The sequence below is a fragment of the Myotis daubentonii genome (assembly GCF_963259705.1).
Source record: "Myotis daubentonii chromosome 1 unlocalized genomic scaffold, mMyoDau2.1 SUPER_1_unloc_1, whole genome shotgun sequence".
Lineage (NCBI taxonomy): Eukaryota > Metazoa > Chordata > Mammalia > Chiroptera > Vespertilionidae > Myotis > Myotis daubentonii.
The window spans coordinates 557,853-577,987 of record NW_026775446.1 but is presented as its reverse complement, the minus strand read 5'-3'; the positions used below and the strand labels follow the sequence as shown (position 1 = coordinate 577,987).

At 46.7% G+C, this 20,135-nt stretch overlaps 1 gene segment (V, D, J or C); it reads left to right on the top strand.

Moving 5' to 3' along the window:
• Positions 1 to 713: 713 nt before the first annotated feature.
• The window catches only part of LOC132225708 (immunoglobulin heavy variable 3-23-like), a 32,190-nt gene continuing 12,768 nt past the window's right edge, over positions 714 to 20,135 (top strand). The window contains 1 exon segment of the V gene segment in view: positions 714 to 816. Within this exon segment, the coding sequence occupies positions 714 to 816 (103 nt within the window).

Sequence of the window (20,135 nt, the reverse complement as noted above, 5' to 3'; positions counted from 1 at the left end):
TTTATTATTCAAAGTATCACATGTGTCTCCTTTTCCTCCCATTGACCCTAGTCAGTCAGCCATCCCCTACCATCCATCAAGGAATCCAGTATTAAATGATGGAAACTCCCAGGTTGAGATGCTGGGAAACAGGACTTTTGCACACGAATAGCAGGGAAGATGAGTGAAATGTGTGCTTTTGGGAGGCAGCTGTGTGCTTGTGAGAGTGGCAGCAGGTTTGAGATGGAGGCTGCGGCCACAGCGTCCAGCCCAGCCTCTCCTGCCTCCTCACAAGTAGAGGTTCGAGTTTTGTGGAGGATCTGACAGAGGAAAATAACAAGGAGAATCTTTCAGTCTCAAAATAAAAGCATCATCCAATGCACATTCTTACTCCCAAACCCCAGAAAGGGAGCATGGTCGACGGCGGGTGAAGGAGAGAGAGGAAGCCCCATCCACACGCATCTAGGGGAGCATCCTTCGGTCACCATCAAAACCTCAAGGAAAAAGGACTCTCAGTCCTGGAAGTTCAGGGTAACGGGTCAGAGGAAAGGAGGGAGGGAGGGGGGTCAGAATGGGACCCCTTGGAGCCAGCATCCTTGAGTCCTTTCCCATCTGGGGTCGCCCCTAGGATGACAAGGTCAGGCATGCAGCCCAGGGTCCCAGCTGCACCTTATATGCAGACTCCATGCAAATGGGGCTCTCCTCCTGCTCATAAAAGGGGGCCCTTGCCCGGCATGTTGGGGAGACACCCAGAACCCAAGCGCCTGAGACAGGACCCCAGCGGCTCCACCATGGACTTGGTGCCAAGCTGCATTTTCCTCCTGATCATTTCTCAAGGTCACTCTCAGGAGTGGGGAGTGCTGAGACCTGTGCCTGTGTGCCGGGAGCCAGTCCATCCTTGCTGTTTCAAGGGACCTGGCATATTTGGCATACGGTTCTTAATATGTTTGCTCACCTTCTTGGCGCTGTGTTTTAACCAAGGTCACCTCTCCGAGAAAGGTTGAATCCCCAGGTAGGGATTTTCCCCTGAAGTTAGGGAGGGAATAAAACCCCTCAACTAAGTGCCAGGCCGGTAATTAATCCCTTTAACTATGAACAATCATGCTTAAACTACATAATCTTTTCTCCCTGGAATGGAGATAAGAAACGCCCTAACCTTTGTAATAGAGATTGATAGGATTGAATCAACTGGTATAAATACAGTTGTAACAAGACAGAAAGAGACAGAACTCAGAACACAGAACTGAGAACACAGGGCTTGGAAGACAGGACCAAGAGAGACAGAGCCTAGGCACAGAACCTACACAGAACGTTCTCTAGAGACAGAAGGACTTCGCTGGAGAGAACATGGCAAAAGATCCTGGACTGAACCTGACTACAGAAATATGGCAAGAGAACCTGACTAGAACCTGGTGACCGAACCTGGCTAGAGATCTCGCACAGAACCTGGCTGGAGATCTGAAGCAGAGCCTCTCTGGAGATCAAGACCAGAACTTGGCTGGAGATCCTGGCTAGGCTGCTGATCAACTGAACGCTGTCTCCGTGTCATTCCTTCTTCGCCGACTCCGTCCACACCTTTGGGGACCCCTGGACCTGCTGGGGCTGGACCCCGGCATCTGGCGCCCGAACAGGGACCCCCTAGGTAAGCGCCCTGCACTTGGGACAGATAGGACTCCACCATAGGAAGAGGGTGGATAGTCTTCGCCGACTCCGTCCACACCTTTGGGAACCCCTGGAACAGGATTCCCCTAGGTAAGCCCCCCTCCCCCATTGAGAACCCCACACTCGGGACGGATCAGACTCCACCGTAGGAAGAGGGTGGATAGTCTTCGCCGAATCCATCCACACCTTTGGGAACCCCTGGAACAGGATTCCCTTAGGTAAGCCCCCCCCATTGAGAACCCCACACTCGGGACGGATAGGACTCCACCAGGGTGCTACAGACCCCCCTATAGAGGATAAGTAGGGTAAGAAGGTGGATAGTACAGAACTTAGATTGAGAAGATGTGCCATACTGAGTCCAAAGAAAGAAGACTCTGTATTGATTCTTAGATTGAGAAGATGTGCCATACTGAGTCCAAAGAAAGAAGACTCTGTATTGATCTTTAGATTAAGAAGATGTGCCATACTGAGCCTAAAGAAAAAAGACTCCGTATTGATCTTTTAACATATATGCTTGTTAGCAGAGGAATTAAGGTTACTCCCAGTCAGACAGAACATTTTATACAAGAAATACGTCCATGCTTTTCTGAGGAAGGAAAGGTGCCGGAAAGGTAAATGTAGAGGCATGGGAGAAGGTAGGCCCAAGGAGCCTTATCCTTAACCCCACTGCAGCCTTTCCACCCCGGGAAAGTGCAGGATTGGCAAGCTCTCCCTGGGGTGATAGATCAGGACTCAGGTAATAGCAGAAAGCGCCAATCCTACTCTTAAAATGGATACAAGAGAGCGTTTCAGGTTTTTCTTTTTAATGCTTGCTTTTAAAAAATAAAAAAGGGGGAATTTGCCGGGAGCCAGTCCATCCTTGCTGTTTCAAGGGACCTGGCATATTTGGCATACGGTTCTTAATATGTTTGCTCACCTTCTTGGCGCTGTGTTTTAACCAAGGTCACCTCTCCGAGAAAGGTTGAATCCCCAGGTAGGGATTTTCCCCTGAAGTTAGGGAGGGAATAAAACCCCTCAACTAAGTGCCAGGCCGGTAATTAATCCCTTTAACTATGAACAATCATGCTTAAACTACATAATCTTTTCTCCCTGGAATGGAGATAAGAAACGCCCTAACCTTTGTAATAGAGATTGATAGGATTGAATCAACTGGTATAAATACAGTTGTAACAAGACAGAAAGAGACAGAACTCAGAACACAGAACTGAGAACACAGGGCTTGGAAGACAGGACCAAGAGAGACAGAGCCTAGGCACAGAACCTACACAGAACGTTCTCTAGAGACAGAAGGACTTCGCTGGAGAGAACATGGCAAAAGATCCTGGACTGAACCTGACTACAGAAATATGGCAAGAGAACCTGACTAGAACCTGGTGACCGAACCTGGCTAGAGATCTCGCACAGAACCTGGCTGGAGATCTGAAGCAGAGCCTCTCTGGAGATCAAGACCAGAACTTGGCTGGAGATCCTGGCTAGGCTGCTGATCAACTGAACGCTGTCTCCGTGTCATTCCTTCTTCGCCGACTCCGTCCACACCTTTGGGGACCCCTCGACCTGCTGGGGCTGGAACCTGGCATCTGGCGCCCGAACAGGGACCCCCTAGGTAAGCGCCCTGCACTTGGGACAGATAGGACTCCACCGTAGGAAGAGGGTGGATAGTCTTCGCCGACTCCGTCCACACCTTTGGGGACCCCTGGACCCGCTGGGGTTGGACCCCGGCACCTGTGCCTGTTTTTGCTTCCATGTGATTCTCAGTCCACCTTGTGTCTCTGTGTTTGCAGGTGTCCAGTGTGAGGTGCAGCTGGTAGAGTCTGGGGGAGGCCTGGTGCAGCCTGGGTGGGTCTCTAAGACTCTCCTGTGCAGCCTCTGGATTCACCTTCAGTAGCTACTGGATGAACTGGGTCCGCCAGGCTCCAGGGAAGGGGCTGGAGTGGGTTTCAGCCATTAATGGTGATGGTGGAGGCACATACTATGCCAACTCCGTGAAGGGCCGCTTCACCAGCTCCAGAGACAACACCAAGAACACACTGTACCTGCAATTGAGCAGCCTGAGAGCCGAGGACACGGCCGTATATTACTGTGCAAGAGAAACAGTGAGAGGAAGTCAGTGTGAGCCCAGACACAAACCTCCCTGAGGAGATAACAGGGCTGGGCTGCAGGGAGCGTTAAGGACACCAGGGGTTGCTCAGGACCAGCAAACCCAGGGTCCCAGCTCAGAGGCTGTCCCTGGAAGGATGTGCAGGCTTCCTATTGGGGTCAATGCTTTCTTCCCTCCTAGTGTCCCTGGGGCAGTTCCTCTTCCTTCTTTGTGTCTTTAATTAGATTCTCTGCAGGAAAAAAGCAGGAAGTGGCTGTGTGTCAGATCAGGTGGACTTCTCATCTTGGCCCTTCCTGTCACCATGTCTCTGATGGTTGCTCTCTGGGTTGACAGGGAAAACATTGTAAGGATTCCTGTTTCCTCACTGAGAGCGACGTCCCCCATCCTCCACGCAGTGCTGAGCGCGGAACACCAAGTCCAGGCCCCAAACCTCACCTGAGGGTGATCAGCCCTCGCTCTGCCCCAGGAGGAGCCCTTTTGGGGGCAGTTAGCTGCTTGCCTCTCACTGACATGGCTGCACATGGAGGTTCATGGTCTAACCCCTGTGGTTTCTGCCCCTCTGTGAGCCTGGGAGATGGACCCAGCTCCCAGGGTGTCCCAGGACGGAGGCAGGAAGGCGGCCCAGTGACCGGCCCTGTTACAGCCCTGCTGGGTCCTGTTTCCCGTGGGTCTCAGAACCTGGTCTGGGGGGACATGTCCCAACACCAGTCCCACTTCCCCTGGGGAACCACCAGCATCATGAGAACCTGCTGAAGGGAGACATGGTCCCACCCACCTCTGCTGTGCCTCCAGCTCCGCAGACATCACACCATCCTCACACTCTGTCCTCTGCCACCCTCACTCTCATCCCATGGGGCATGCACAGGACATCCCATGTGGTTGTGTCTTCCCTCTCCTTCCCCCTCTGGTAGGTGTTGCCTTAAATGAACCCCCCTCACAATGTGGGACTGCTGCTTCGTAACCACTTGCCTGCCTGACTCCCTGATTGCACCTAACTGCCTCTGCCTGCCAGCCTCTCACATCATCCTTTCATGCCCATCTCCTGTGCCAGGCTCTCTCTGAGATGCCAGGGCCAGGGCCATTCAGGCAGCATGAAGTGACCCCAGCCGCCCTGCTGAGCCCACATGCAGTGCTCATGTATGATGTCATTCTGTTAGGGTCCCTCCTGTGTCAGGTAGAGACACACTGAGCACTGACCTAGGAGCACTTCCAACAGCTCACACCTGTGCTGAGGGAACCTCCAAGGGCCCCTGAGTTTCAGAGCATCATCGTGGACATGCCCATAACCATTGATGTCAGAGGGAAGTGAGGGAAGGGCTGGGGCCCAGTCATCTATAATGTTGCCAAAGTCCCGCTGATCAGAGCCCAGGTATGCAGGGAGCTCTGTGAATCTTAGCAGTGCAGGAACAGCCCAGCCAGCATGGCTCACTGGTTGAGCATCGACCTACGAACCAGGAGATCACTGTTTGATTCCTGGTCAGGGCACATGTTCAGGTTGCTGACAACATCTCATGTATCGGGCATGCAGGATGCAGTCAAAAAATGATTGTTTGTCATCATTGATGTTTCTCTCTCTTCTTTCCTTTCCCTCTAATAATAAATGAAAATATCCTCAATGGATGATTAAAAAAGGAAGAGTTATATCTACATATGTATCTGTATCTATATCTATATATGTATCTATATTTATATATGTGTCTATATCTATATACATATCTATATCTATATAGGTATCTATATTTATATATGCATCTATATCTATATCTATATCTACTAGAGGCCTGATGCACAAAATTCAGGCACTGGGAGAGGAGGTTTGTCCCTCAGCCCAGCCTGCACCCTCTCCAATTTGGGGAACCCTTGGGGGATTTCCGATTGCTGGTTTAGGCCCGATCCCACAGGGATGTCCTGCAATCAGACATTTCTCTCACATTCTGGGACTGCTGGCTCCTAACCACTCACCTGCCTGATCACCCCTTAACCGTTCCCCTGCCAACCTGATTGATTCCTAACTGCTCCCCTGCTGGCCTGATCAGCACAACTACCTTCCCCTGCCAGCCATCTTGTGGTGGCCATCTTGTGACTAAATGGGGCGGCCATATTGTGATGATGTGAGGGCATCACACGAGGGCACAAGGGCCACTTAGGCTTTTATTATTATAGATATCTATCTATATCTATATATCTATCTACATCTATATCTATATATCTATCTACATCTATACCTATCTATATCTATATCTATATCTATATCTATATCTATATCTATATCTATATCTATATCTATATCTATATCTATATCTATATCTATATCTATATCTATATTATATCTGTATCTGTATCTGTATCTGTATCTATATCTATATCTATATCTATATTATATCTGTATCTGTATCTGTATCTATATCTATATCTATATATCTATCTACATCTATATCTATATATCTATCTACATCTATACCTATCTGTATCTATATCTATATCTATATCTATATCTATATCTATATCTATCTATATTTATCTATCCCAGGAGAGGCACATTTATTTTCTCCCTATGGAGACAATAAAGCAGTCAAATATCTATAACAATAAAAGCATAATATGTAAACTGACCAAATGACCAAACATCAGAACAACCGTTCAGACGAACTTCCGGAAAACCATGCTATGACACGAATTGGCAGCAGGCCCACCAACGCTGGTGTGATGCAATGATCGGGGGGCTCAGACATCACCCCATTATTGTCCCACAGAGAGAGGCCCAGGCCATCCTCTGAGGGGCAATTGATGGGGGGGCACCATGATCTATCTATATCGATATATATAACTATATTTACATTTATATCTTAAGTATAATCGATATCTATGTCATCTCTATATCTATCTATATCTATACCCATGGAGGCAGAGCCTCATTGATTTTATCCCTAAGGAGTCACTGACTGTGCCCACATCCTACTTCCTGACCCCTTCCTGCAGCATAGCCCCTGGTGAGGAAGGAGAGGTCCCTGGGAACGGTAACCAGAACCCCAAAAAGGGCCTGGTTCTCTGAGGGTACAGTCAGCACCTCCTTCCAGGAGAAGCCCGAGAGACCAGGACCTTCCTCACCTCTTGCCCTTTGTATGTGCAGACATCTCCCATATGCAAATGTCCACACAGCCACCAGGCACACACACAGTTGGCATCCACATAAATTCAGGGCCTCCTCACCCTGGAGAATACTTTCTGGGGGACGAGGACGTCACCTGCAAGACATGACTCACATGTGGCTCTTCCTCTTCCTGCTGTCAGCTCCCAGATGTGAGTGAGTCAGGGCTTAGATGTGAGGAGATGGGGACCCTGCATCTGAGCCCAGGACTCACTGTGTTCTCTCTGTCCCAGGTGTCCTGTCCCAGGTGCAGCTGCAGGAGTTGGGCCCAGGAATGGTGAAGCCCTCGCAGACCCTCTCCCTCACGTGCACTGTGTCCGGGGGCTCAGTCACCAGCAGTGACTACTGGAGCTGGATCCGCCAGCCACCAGGGAAAGGGTTGCAGTGGATGGGGCACTGGAGAGGGGGCACAATCTACAATCCAGCCTTCCAGGGCCGCATCTCCATCACTGCTGACACGGCCAGGAACCAGTTCTCCCTGCAGCTGAGCTCCGTGACCACCGAGGACACGGCCGTGTATTACTGTGCAAGAGACACAGTGTGGGGAAGTCAGTGTGAGCCCAGACACAAACCTCCTGAGGGAGAAAGCAGGGCTGGGCTACAGGGGGCGCTCAGAACCTGCAGCACCAAGAGCGGAGGCAGAGGTAGGTAATGGCCTTCCTGTTGGTCACAGGGATTTCCTCTCAAGCTCTCATCTGCCTCTAGGGAGGGCTCTTCCTTCTCATGTTCTCACTGCAAACAACAGTGAAGAAGGGGAATTGTTTTTGCAGGTGACAGTGACGGGGACTCTCCTTCATGAAGGCTCCCTCACAAATTCTAAAAGTGGCTTTTTCACTGTCTTTTCAATGTTTCGATGATGTGTGTGAGCTCCACGGGTGGGTTGCTGGGATTGGGCTGTGTGCACAGCTCTGCCTCCCTCCCTGGGGGGTCACAGCTCTCTCAGTGTCTGACTCTCCATATGCCCTCCCCCTCCTGGTTTCAGGGAGATCTCAGAGTCCTCCCTCTGCTGAAAGGCCTGAGCTCACTCAGGGCTGGTGGACCTCACCCATCCTCTCTGGATCCACATTGACCCACAGAAGAGCTGTCAGCTCAGTGCACCAAACACAGGGAACCCCACATCCACCCACAGTAGGGGCCCTGCTCTCCATCAGGAAGCAGTGCTAACCCCACAGCGGGGACAGGTGACCCTGAGGCTGGGATGTGCATCATCGAACTCCTCCTCCACCTTTCCTCCTGGATCCAAGGTTTTCTAGCTTCACTCTGGGTGATATGTGCATCGGGAGCATGTTGGAAGCCAAGGAGCGTCCATGGGACCCCCTACGTCCATACCATCCTCTCACTACTTACCCAAGAAACACAGAGTCACACAGACACATAGTCACACACACATAGTCACACACACACACAGTCACACAGACACATAAACAGTCACATACACAGTCACACACATAGTCACACACACACACACAGTCACACAGACACATAAACAGTCACATACACAGTCACACACATAGTCACATGCACACACACAGTCACACACTCGTTTCTAGAAAAGACATGCATTCACTCATGCGCAGTAATACAAAACTGTTCATGTCCTTATACTCTGTATTTTATGAATTCTATTTTAGAAAATGAGGTTATCCCTAGCTGATTTGGCTCAGTTAATAAAGTGTCAGCCTGCAGAATGGAGGGTCCTGGGTTTGATTCCAGTCAACGGCACATACCCCAGTCGGTGACGTGCAGGAGGCAGCCAACCAATGATTCTCTCTCATCATTGATGTTTCTATCTCTCGCTCCCTCTCCCTTCCTCTCTGAAATCAATAAAGAAATATTTCTTTTTAATTGTTCAAAAATAAAAAAGTGGGGTTATATTTCATTCTCTTGGATGCCATATGAAATAAATATGAGGTCTGCAAGTAACTTTTATTTCACCACTGGGAACACCTGTTAAGATCAACAGTTGTATTTCTCAGTCCACTTCATAGAAGCTCAAATTAGGAATTTGATCCCAACTTTGCTACATTTCTACAAATTTTAAAATATAATTGAATTAATAGTGAAAACCTTCCACCAAATTAAAGCCAAGGAACAAATGGACTCAAGGGTGAATTCTACCAGAATTTCAATTAGGAATTGATAACTTTCTAATCAACTCTTCTTGAAGTCTTCCAAGAATTAAGGAAAGAGACAACACTTCCAACAGATTTCTTGAGGTGACCATTACACTCATATCAAACTCAAGTAGAAACATACAAAAATGACAGGTCAATTTCCCTGATGAAATTACATGCAAAATCCCTCAAAAATATGCCAGGAAGCTAACCTGCACACTGAAAGGGTCATTTACCACGATCAAGTGGGAAACTGTCAAAGCATGCAAGGATGGTTCAACGTATGTAAACAAGTAACTGTGCTACATCTCATCCACAGAATGAAGGACAAAGTATATGGTTGTATAAATACATACAGTGTGAAGCCTTTAAAATTGAAAATTGCTTCAGAATTAAATTCTTAGCAGATTAGGTGTAGAAGCGATGGACCTCAATTTTCTAAAGGCCACTTTTGAAAAGCCAACAAATGACATCATGCTACACAGAGAAAATTACAAAGCTTTTCTCTTTTTTTAAATTAAATCTTTATTGTTCAGATTACATTTGTTCCTCTTTTCCCCCCCCCCCCATAACTCTCCTCCTCCCAGTTCCCGCCCCACCCTCCACCCTCACTCCCCAACCACTGTCCTCATCCATAGGTGCACGATTTTTGTCCAGTCTCTTCCCACATCTCCCACACCCCTTTCCCCCCCAAGAATAGTCAGTCCATTCCATTTCGATGTCCCTGATTCTATTATAATCACCAGTTCATTCTGTTCATCAGATTATTTATTCACTTGATTCTTAGATTCACTTGTTGATAGATGCATATTTGTTGTTCATAATTTGTATCTTTACCTTTTTCTTCTTCTTCCTCTTCTTAAAGGATACCTTTCAGCATTTCATATAATCCTGGTTTGGTGGTGATGCACTCCTTTAGCTTTTCCTTATCTGTGAAGCTCTTTATCTGACCTTCAATTCTGAATTATAGCTTTGCTGGATAAAGTAATCTTGGTTGTAGGTTCTTGGTATTCATCACTTTGAATATTTCTTGCCACTCCCTTCTGGCCTGCAAAGTTTCTGTTGAGAAATCAGCTGACAGTCGTATGGGTATTCCCTTGTAGGTAACTGAGTTTCTTTCTCTTGCTGCTTTTAAGATTCTCTCTTTGTCTTTTGCTCTTGGCATTTTAATTATGATGTGTCTTGGTGTGGTCTTCTTTGGATTCCTTTTGTTTGGGGTTCTCTGCGCTTCTTGGACCTGTAAGTCTATTTCTTTCACCAGGTGGGGAAAGTTTTCTGTCATTATTTCTTCAAATAGGTTTTCAATATCTTGCTCTCTCTCATCTTCTGGCACCCCTATAATTCTGATGTTGGTACGCTTGAAGCTGTCCCAGAGGCTCCTTACACTATCTTCGTATTTTCGGATCCTTTTTTCATTTTGCTTTTCCGGTTGGGTGTTTTTTGCTTCTTTGCATTTCAAATCTTTGACTTGATTCTTGCGCTCCTCTGGTCTGCTGTTGGGAGTCTGTATAGTATTCTTTATTTCAGTCGGTGTATGCTTAATTTCTAGTTGGTTCTTTATCACAACATCGAGGGTCTCATTAGATTTCTCGAGGATCTCATTAAGTTTATCAGCGGCTTCTAGACAGTTCTTGAGAGACCTTAAAAGTGTGGTTCTGAACTCTATATCTTCCATTGACAATTTTGTCCTGTTTCTTTGTCTCCGCATTTTGTTATGCTTTCTTGGTGCACCCCCTAGTGGTCTTTGTGCGCAGTCTTGTAGTTAAGCCTTGATTGTTGTAGCTAATACTAGGGGGGATTTGACCTCCAGGCCAAGTGGCTGTGAGAATCAGCTGTGTCTGTAGTGAGAGAACTTCTGTCCTCTAGGGAGGTGCTAATCTGGCGTTTGCCTGAGGCTATCCGGCAAATGCCTTTGTGCAGGGCTTGGGCGGGGCGGGTGGGCCCCAAGGGATCAACAGGGTGGGCCGGAGAGAGCAGTTATGGCTGCTCTCAGTCCTGTCCCCAGGGGCTCTGCCTCTCTGAGTCCCAGCAACCACTGCAAACCTCGGAGAGAAAGCTGCACTCGCTCCTACCGAAGCCAGACAGTCCCGCTTCTCCCGTTTGAGTCAGGGTCCCTAAAGACTTGCCAGAATCTGGAGCTCAGAGTCTGCGACTCTCTCCCGATTGAAAACGCCAACCGCGCCCTCAGCCACCAGCCCACTCTCCATGCACTCCGCACCTCAGTATTTGACTTCAGCACTGCGCCTCCTCTGAGTGTAGGTATGCGTTTCTCTTTCCTCCTAGTTGTAGGACTTCCACTCAGCCAGCGTTCCTGTGGTTCTGGGTGATGTCTGTTCAGTCTTTTAGTTTCACTTTTGAAGTGGTTGTTCGAGGCAGCAAACTCCGGCGTTAACCTATGCCGCCATCTTGGTTCTCCACAAAGCTTTTCTTCCTACATCAGGACCAAGACAATGGCTCCCCTGTGACTACTTCTATTCGTTAAAACTAGAAGTCCTTGTCAGAATAATTAGGCAAGAAAAGGAAATTTCAAATGTCTAAATCAGAAAGAAACCAGTTAAAATGTTTCTCCTTATCTGTAAGCAGATGACAGGATCTTGTACATAGAAAACCCTAAGCACTGTATGAGAAGCTAATAGAACTAGGATTCAGGAAAGATGGAAGATACAAAACCAACACACAAATGGCTTGTGCTCCTGCACCCTCTCAACAGAGTGTCTTCATGGCTCTAGGAAACATGTGTGGTGTTTCAGAGGAAAGTGAGGGAATAAAACTTGAACTGGCTACACAACAAGGAGATGACAACCTAATGAATCAAGAACCCTGTATGTCCTTGGTCTTGGTTAATCTCCCACCATGTTCCCAGGTAGCTCTCCCCCCAAGTGTGGCACTGGGTCAGGTGTAGGTTCCAGTTGACCCCATCATGTGGGGACAGTTGTCACAATAACAAAATTTTCATAACCTAAACTTAATTATTCCTAAATCATTTCCAACAACCTCCCACACACACACCTGATCATGACTGAGATTCTTTTATGTCCCAAGGCATGAAACTGGATCCACAATAGAGCCTAGAGCAGCCTTGGGAAAACTACGGCCCCTGGGCCAGATCCGCCCGTTTGAAATGAATAAAACTATTGAAAAAAAAGACCGTACCCTTTTATGTAATGATGTTTACTTTGAATTTATATTAGTTCACACAAACACTCCATCCATGCTTTTGTTCCGGCCCTCCGGTCCAGTTTAAGAACCCATTGTGGCCCTCGAGTCAAAAAGTTTGCCCACCCCTGGTTTAGAGAATAAACACAATAAAGAGGACATGCAGCTGCTACACATCCAGCACCAAACTGCCCTGAAGGAATAGGACCTGGGAGCTCTGTCTGTGTCCCTCTAGTTCATGCTTCTGGTTCCCAGGGACCCTCACAGACACTCCCACTCTCCCCAACACTTGGTCCACTGTTTCTAGGCTCACGCACTGGTCTTAGTTTATCCTCTGATCACTTTCTAAGGGAAACCATGTCAGATGGGACTTCTGGTCGCTTGAACATGAACCTCCTGCAACAAATGAGGACTTTAAGTGCTGAAGGAAAATTGAGTAACCATCAAGGCTGAATTCTAAACTAACTAAAAATATATTTCAAAACTGAAAGAAGCCATGCCAGTGTGGCAAGTGGTTGAGATTTGACCTATGATTCCATTCCTGGTCAGGGCACATACCTGGGTTGTGGGCTTGATTCACAGTCATGACCATACAGGAGGCAGCCAATCAATGATTCTCTTTCATCATTAATGTTTCTATCTGTCTCTCCCTCTCTCTTCCTCTCTGAGCTGTATAAAATATATAGTAAAACAAATATATAACAAGGTTGTGGGTTTCATTCCATGTCTTGGCAGATATGGGAGGCAAATGATAAATATGTTCCCCGCCATCAATGTTTCTCTCTTTCTCACAGCCTTTCCCAGTTCAATATTTCTATCTTATCTCTCTCTCTCTCTCTCTCTCTCTCTCTCTCTCTCCTATCCATTTCTCTAAAAATCAATGAAAACATCCTCAAGTAAGGATAAACTAAACAATCTCTATATCTATAACTATATCTATATCTACAAATACATCTATAACCGATACATATATCTAAAACAATGTCTAAATCAATATCTATCTATATCTATCTATATCTATATCTATATCTATATCTATATCTATATCCATATCTATATCTATATCTATATCTATCTATATCTATATCATTTATATTTATCTATACCCATGGGAGCAGAGGCACATTGATGTTATCCCTAAGGAGTCACTGATTGTTCCCAGATCCTATTTCCTGACCCCCTCCTGCAGCATAGCCCCTGGTGTGGAAGGAGAGGTCCCTGGGCACGGTGACCAGGACCCCAAGAAGGGCCTGGATTTCAGAGGGCACAGTCAGCACCTCCTTCCAGGAGAAACCCCAGAGACCAGGACCTCCCTCACCTCTTGATCTTTGTATGTGCAGACACCTCCCATATGCAAATGCCCACAAGGCAACAGGAACACACACAACTGGCGTCCACTTAAATGCAGGGACTCTTCACCCTGGAGAATACTTTCTGGGGGACGAGGACCTCACCTGCAAGACATGACTCCCATGTGGCTCTTCCTCTTCCTGCTGTCAGCTCCCAGATGTGAGTGACTTGGGGCTTAGACGTGAGGAGATGGAGACCCTGCATCTGAGCCCAGGACTCACTGTGTTCTCTCTGTCCCAGGTGTCCTGTCCCAGGTGCAGCTGCAGGAGTCGGGCCCAGGACTGGTGAAGCCCTCGCAGACCCTCTCCCTCACCTGCACTGTCTCTGGATTCTCTCTGACGCGCTATGGTGTAAACTGGATCCGCCAGGCTCCAGGAAAGGGGCTGGAGTGGTTAAGCATTATATGGAGTGGTGGAGGTACATACTACAACCCAACACTGAAATCTCGCCTCAGCATCACCAGGGACACGTCCAAGAGCCAAGTTTACTTAACACTGAACAGCCTGAGAGCCGAGGACACGGCCGTGTATTACTGTGCAAGAGACACAGTGAGGAGAAGTCAGTGTGAGCCCAGACACTAACCTCCCTGAGGAGACAGCAGGGCTGGGCTGCAGGGGGCGCTCAGGACACCCAGGGGGCGCTCAGGACCCACAGCACAGAGAGCAGCCCCAGGAGCAGGGGCAGAGGGCTGTGGGGAGGGAAGGGCCTTCCTGTTGGGCACAGGGATTTCCTCTCAAGCTCTCAGCTGCCTCCAGGGATGGCTCCTGCTCTTTCTCTGAGGCTCACATTTCCTGCTTTCTCACTGCAGACCCCAGAGGTAGGGGTCACACTGCTGCTGGCAGAGGGCCTGTGGGCAATGATGGAGAGTCTCCTCACCATGTGTCTCTATTTCCTGCTTTTCTTTCTCCACAGAGACCATCCTCAGTGCTCTCAGAGGCCTGTGGTTGGGAACTTTCCCACCAAGAGAGACCCCAGCACATCCCAGGCCCCTGTGTGCTAATCTCAGGGTCTTACCCACATGCCCTCCTGTCCCCATAGGGCCCTTCCTTCTGACAGGCCCACAGTAAATAAACAGGTGCACGTCCCGCCGACAGTGGAAGCCGGATGGACCCATCAGAATGGTGCAAAGGGCCCTTGAGGACTGTTTTCTGGTCACCTCCCCTGTACAGGTGCCAGGACTTGCTATTTCTCGTGCCACAGGAAATGACCTCAGCTTTCTCCCCATAGGTGTTACACCAGCACTGATATGAGATGACAGCAGTGTGCGCATCCCGTGCCATGCAGTTTCATAGGAAGTTTAACAAGGTTCATTGGAAATCATCTCATTTTAACAAGCAGCTGATTTGGCAAATCACTTGGTGAAGAAGACAGCTTTACAGTTTTCAATATTTTTGACTTAAAGTCATGGGCTAAAGTTTGACATTCCAGGATGACGGGGTTGGATCCTCTGTATATAAGTCCTTTGAGGCCTCAGACAGGATAATAACCCCGGTTGAGCTGCTTGTGGGGTTGTTGCTCTATCTCAGCATTTTACCTGCCTCCATGTTATAGGTGCTGTAGTGGCTCCACCTTCACCTCACTCACATCTGTAGGACGGAGGAGACCTCCCACACTTCCCTCCTTGCTCCTTTGGTGGGTTTCCAGGAGCCATGAGAACCCACTATGTCTGAAAGGCATCCCCACGTCATGCACTGCTCCCTGACCTCTGTGTGTCTCCCCTGGTCCCCTCCTGATTGGCAGCTCTCGTGACTACAGAACCTTTCACCATCAGGAATGGGACTTGGTGAAACAACGGGCAGGTTCTTTGAAAAGATAAAAAAGATGGAGGAACCATTAGCCAGACTCATCAGGAAACAAAGAAAGGGAACCAAAATAAAATCAGAAATGAAAGTGGACCTGGTGAGGTCGGGTCAGCCCCAGTGAGGTTGGGATGGACCCAGTGAGGTCGGGACAGCCCTGGTGAGGACGAAATGGCCCCGGTGAGGTTGGAACGGCTCCAGTGAGGTTGGGACAGATAATTGGGACCAGTATAGACTGATGAACAGGGCTAGATGCAGAGGCAGAGCAGCATTGAACAGACTGTCAAATTACAGTGGGAAGTCTGGGGTGGGTTTGGCGGGGGGGTGGGGGGGGCTTAAGAGATCAACCGAAGGACTTATATGCATGCATATAAGAATAACCAATGGACACAAGACACTGGGGGGTAGGGGCCGGGGGAATGTCAAGGGGCGGGGGGGAAGGAGACATATGTAATACTCTTTGTAATACTTCAAGAAATAAGAATTATTTAAAAAAAAGAAAGAAAGAAATGAAAGTGAAGACGTAACAACCGACACCCCAGGAAAAAAAAAAAAAGATTGTAATAAAGTGTTATGGACAACTATATGCTAAAAAGTTGGACAATGTGGATAAAATGGACAAATTCCTAGAAAAACACAGTACCCCAAAACTGAAACAGGAAGAATCAGAAAACCTGAGTATGCCAATAACAACTGAGGAAATAGAAGCAGGAATCCAAAAACCCAGAGCAAACAAAAGTCCTGGTCTGGGTGACTTCACAGGGGAGTTTCACCAAACATCCAAAGACAAACTAACTAGTCAAATAAACTATTCAAACTAACTATTCAAATAAAAATCCAAGAGGAAGGAACACTTCCAAAGTCTTTTCATTAGCCCAGCATTATCCTAATTCCAAAACCAGGTGACAATACTAAGAAAGAGAATTACAGGCCAATATCCCTGATGAACATAGTTGCTAAAATCCTCAAAAAAATATTAGCAAATTGGATACAGCAATATTTTAAAAAGATACACCATAACCAAATGGGATTCATCCAGGGATTCAGGGCTGGTACAATATTCAGAAATCAGTACACATGATACAACACATAAACAAACTGAAATACAAAATAACATGACCATAACTATGGATTCAGAAAAAGCATTCGACAAAGCCCAACACCCACTTTTTAAAAAAATATATATACATTTTATTGATTTTTTACAGAGAGGAAGGGAGAGTGATAGAGAGTTTGAAACGTTGATGAGAGAGAAACATCGATCAGCTGCCTCCTGCACACTCCCCACTGGGGATGTGCTCGCAAACAAGGTACATGCCCTTGACCGGAATTGAATCTGGGACCCTTGAGTCCGCAGGCCGATGCTCTATCCACTGAGACAAACCAGTCAGGGCCCAACACCCACTTTTGATAAATACTCTCAGAAAAGTGGGAGAAGAGGGCTCATATTCCAACACAATAAAGGATACGTATGAACGACCCACAGCCAGAATCATACTCAATGAGCAAAAACCAAACCCATTTCCCCTAAGAAATGGAACAGAACTGAAATTTCTGCTTTCACCTCTCTTATTCAATATAGTACTAGAAGTCCTAGCCACAGCAGTGAGAGAAGAAATAAAAGGCATCCAATTGGAAAGGAGTAAGTAAAACTCTTATTATTCATAAACAACATGATATTGTACATAGAAAACCCTAAAGAATACACAAATAAACACACACACACACACACACACACACACACACACACACACACACACACCTAGATTTAATAAATGAATTCAGCAATGCAGCAGGATACAAAATTAACACTCAGAAATCAATGGTACTTTTACTCACTAATAATGCACTCTCAGAAATGGAAACCAAACCAATAATCCCATTTACCAGTGCATCAAAAAAATTTATGATACTTAAGAATACTGCTGAAACCGGTTTGGCTCAGTGGATAGAGCGTCGGCCTGTGGACTGAGAGGTCCCGGGTTCGATTCCGGTCAAGGGCATGTACCTGGGTTGCGGGCACATTCCCGGTGGGGGATGTGCAGGAGGCAGCTGATCGATGTTTCTCTCTCATCGATGTTTCTGACTCTCTCTATCTCTCTCCCTTCCTCTCTGTGAAAAATCAATAAAATATATTTAAAAAAAAAAAAAGAATAAAGTTAACCAAGAAGGTAAAAGACGTGTACTCAGAAAAATACAGGATGTTGAACAAAGAGATAGAGGAAGATGTAAACAAGTGGAAAAATAAACTGTAATCATGGATTAACATCATTAAAATGTCCATATTACCCAAAGCAATCTACAAATTCAATGTTATCCCTATTAAAATTGCAACAGCAGCCAAGGCCGGTTTGGCTCAGTGGATAGAGCGTCAGCCTGGGGACTGAGGGGTCCTGGGTTCGATTCCGGTCAAGGGCATGTACTTGGGTTTCGGGCAGATCCCCAGTGGGAGATGTGTAGGAGGCAGCTGATCGATGTTTCTCTCTCATCGATGTTTCTAACTCTCTGTCTCTCTCCCTTCCTCTCTGTAAAAAATCAATAAAAATATATATATAAAAAATTGCAACAGCATATTTTACAGATCTACAACTAATACTCCAAAAATTTATATGGAACCAAAAAAGACCACAATTAGCCACAGCAAACTTGAGAAAGAAGAACAAAGGTGAAGGGATCACAATAGCAGACATCGAATTATACTCCAAAGTCATTAAAATAAAAACAGCCTGGTACTGACACAAAAACAGGTATATAAATCAATGGTACAGAACAGAGAAATCAGAAATCTACCCAAGACATTATGCTCAATTAATATTTGACAAAGGAGGCAAAAGCATAAAATGGAGTCACAACAGTCCCTTCAATAAATATTGTTGAAAAAATTAGACAGATAAGCATGAAAAAAACCAAAACAATACATGAACATGCACCATACACAGGAGTAAACACAAAATGGTTAAAAGACCTAAATGTGAGTAGGGAAACCATAAAAATCCTAGAAGAAACCAGAGGCAGCAAAATCTCAGACATCTCTCATTGCAATGTGTTTACAGATACATCTCCCAGGACAAAGGAAACAAAGGAGAGAAAAAAAGAAATGGGAAAACATAAAAATAAAAAGTGTCTGCACAGCCAAAGAAACCATCAACAAAATGAAAAGGGAGCCCACAGTATGGGAGGACATATTTGGCAAGGATCCATGTGATAAAGGGTTAATATCCAAAATGTATAAGAAACCCATACAACTTATCCAAAGGAAGACAAACAATCCAATTAAATAATGGGCAAAGGACCGAAATACACACTTCTCCAAAGGGAACATACAGATGGCCAAGACACATAGGAAAAATGCTCAATGTCACTGACCATCAGAGAGATGCAAATTAAAAAGACAATGACGTATCAGCTCACACCTGCCAGAATGGCTGCCACCAACAAATCAACAAATGACAAAGGCTAGCGAGGATGTGAGTAAAGGGAAGCCTCATACCCTGCTGGTGGAAATGCAGGCTGGTGCAGCCATTATTGAAAACAGTATGGAGTTTCCTCAAAAATTAAAGATAGAATTGCCAAATATTTGACCCAGTGAAGCCACTTTTACGAATATATGCTAAGGGACTCCAAACACCAATCAGAAACAATGGATGGACCCCTATCTTCATAGCAGTACAATTAGCAATAGCTAAGACTGGAAACAGCCCAAATGCCAATGAGTAGCTGAATGGATAAAAAAGCTGTGGTATATTTATGCCACCAAATACTATGCAGCAGTAAAAGAGAAGGATCTCTTACACTTTAGGACAGTATGGAGGGACCTTGAGAGTATCATGGTAAGTGAATTAAGACAGTCAGAGAAAGACAAGTATCACATGACCTCACTCATATGTAGAACCTAATTAACAAAATAAACTGATGAAGAGAATGGATCTAGAGACCTGGAAGCATGGAGCAGACTGAGAATCTCATAGGGAAGTCCTGGGTGGGTGGGTGTGTGGGTGGGTGGGAAGAGGTCAGTCAACAAACTCGTATGCATATGTGCATCATCCAGAGAAACAGTCAATAGGATGGTGAAGACCTGGGCACCCGGGGCCAGGCTAGAAGGTGTCAATGGGGGATGAAGGGGACATGTGTAATACCTTCAACAATAAAGGTATAATTTAAAGATAAAAGAATTAGAACTTGGACCCTCAGACTCCCAATGACCATGGTCCCTGTGTTACCCATAACCTTTCAGGTGGGGTTAAGACCTCAACTATGAAATACTCTGCCTCATGAATATGCAAAAGAGAGGAGGTAGACCAGGTTAAATATGGGTAAGTCTGTGCCCTGAGGGCATCTCCCACAGCCACACCCTCCCCTACAGAAGTGCTCACAGCACAGCCCTCAGCATGGACTGGAGCTGGAGAACCCTCCTCCTGGTGGCCATGGAGACAGGTAAGGGGCTCCTGTCCTGAGTTATGGAGGGTCCAGGGAGTGTCAAGGGGCATTCCACTCACTCGATTCTCCTCCGCACAGGTGTCCACTCCCAGGTGCAGCTGGTGCAGTCTGGGGCTGAGGTGAGGAAGCCTGGGGCCTCCCTGAATACACCTTCACCAGCTACTACATGAACTGGGTGGGACAGGCCACAGGACAGGGGTTTGAATGGGTGGGAAGGGTTAACCCTTACAATGGAAACACAAACTATGCTCAGAAGTTCCAAGGCAGAGTCTCCATGACCAGAAACAGGTCCACTGTTGGGGTCCAACCCCAGCAGGTCCAGGGGTTCCCAAATGTGTGGACGGAGACAGCATTCAGTTGATCAGCAGCCTAGCCAGGTTCTCTAGCCAGGG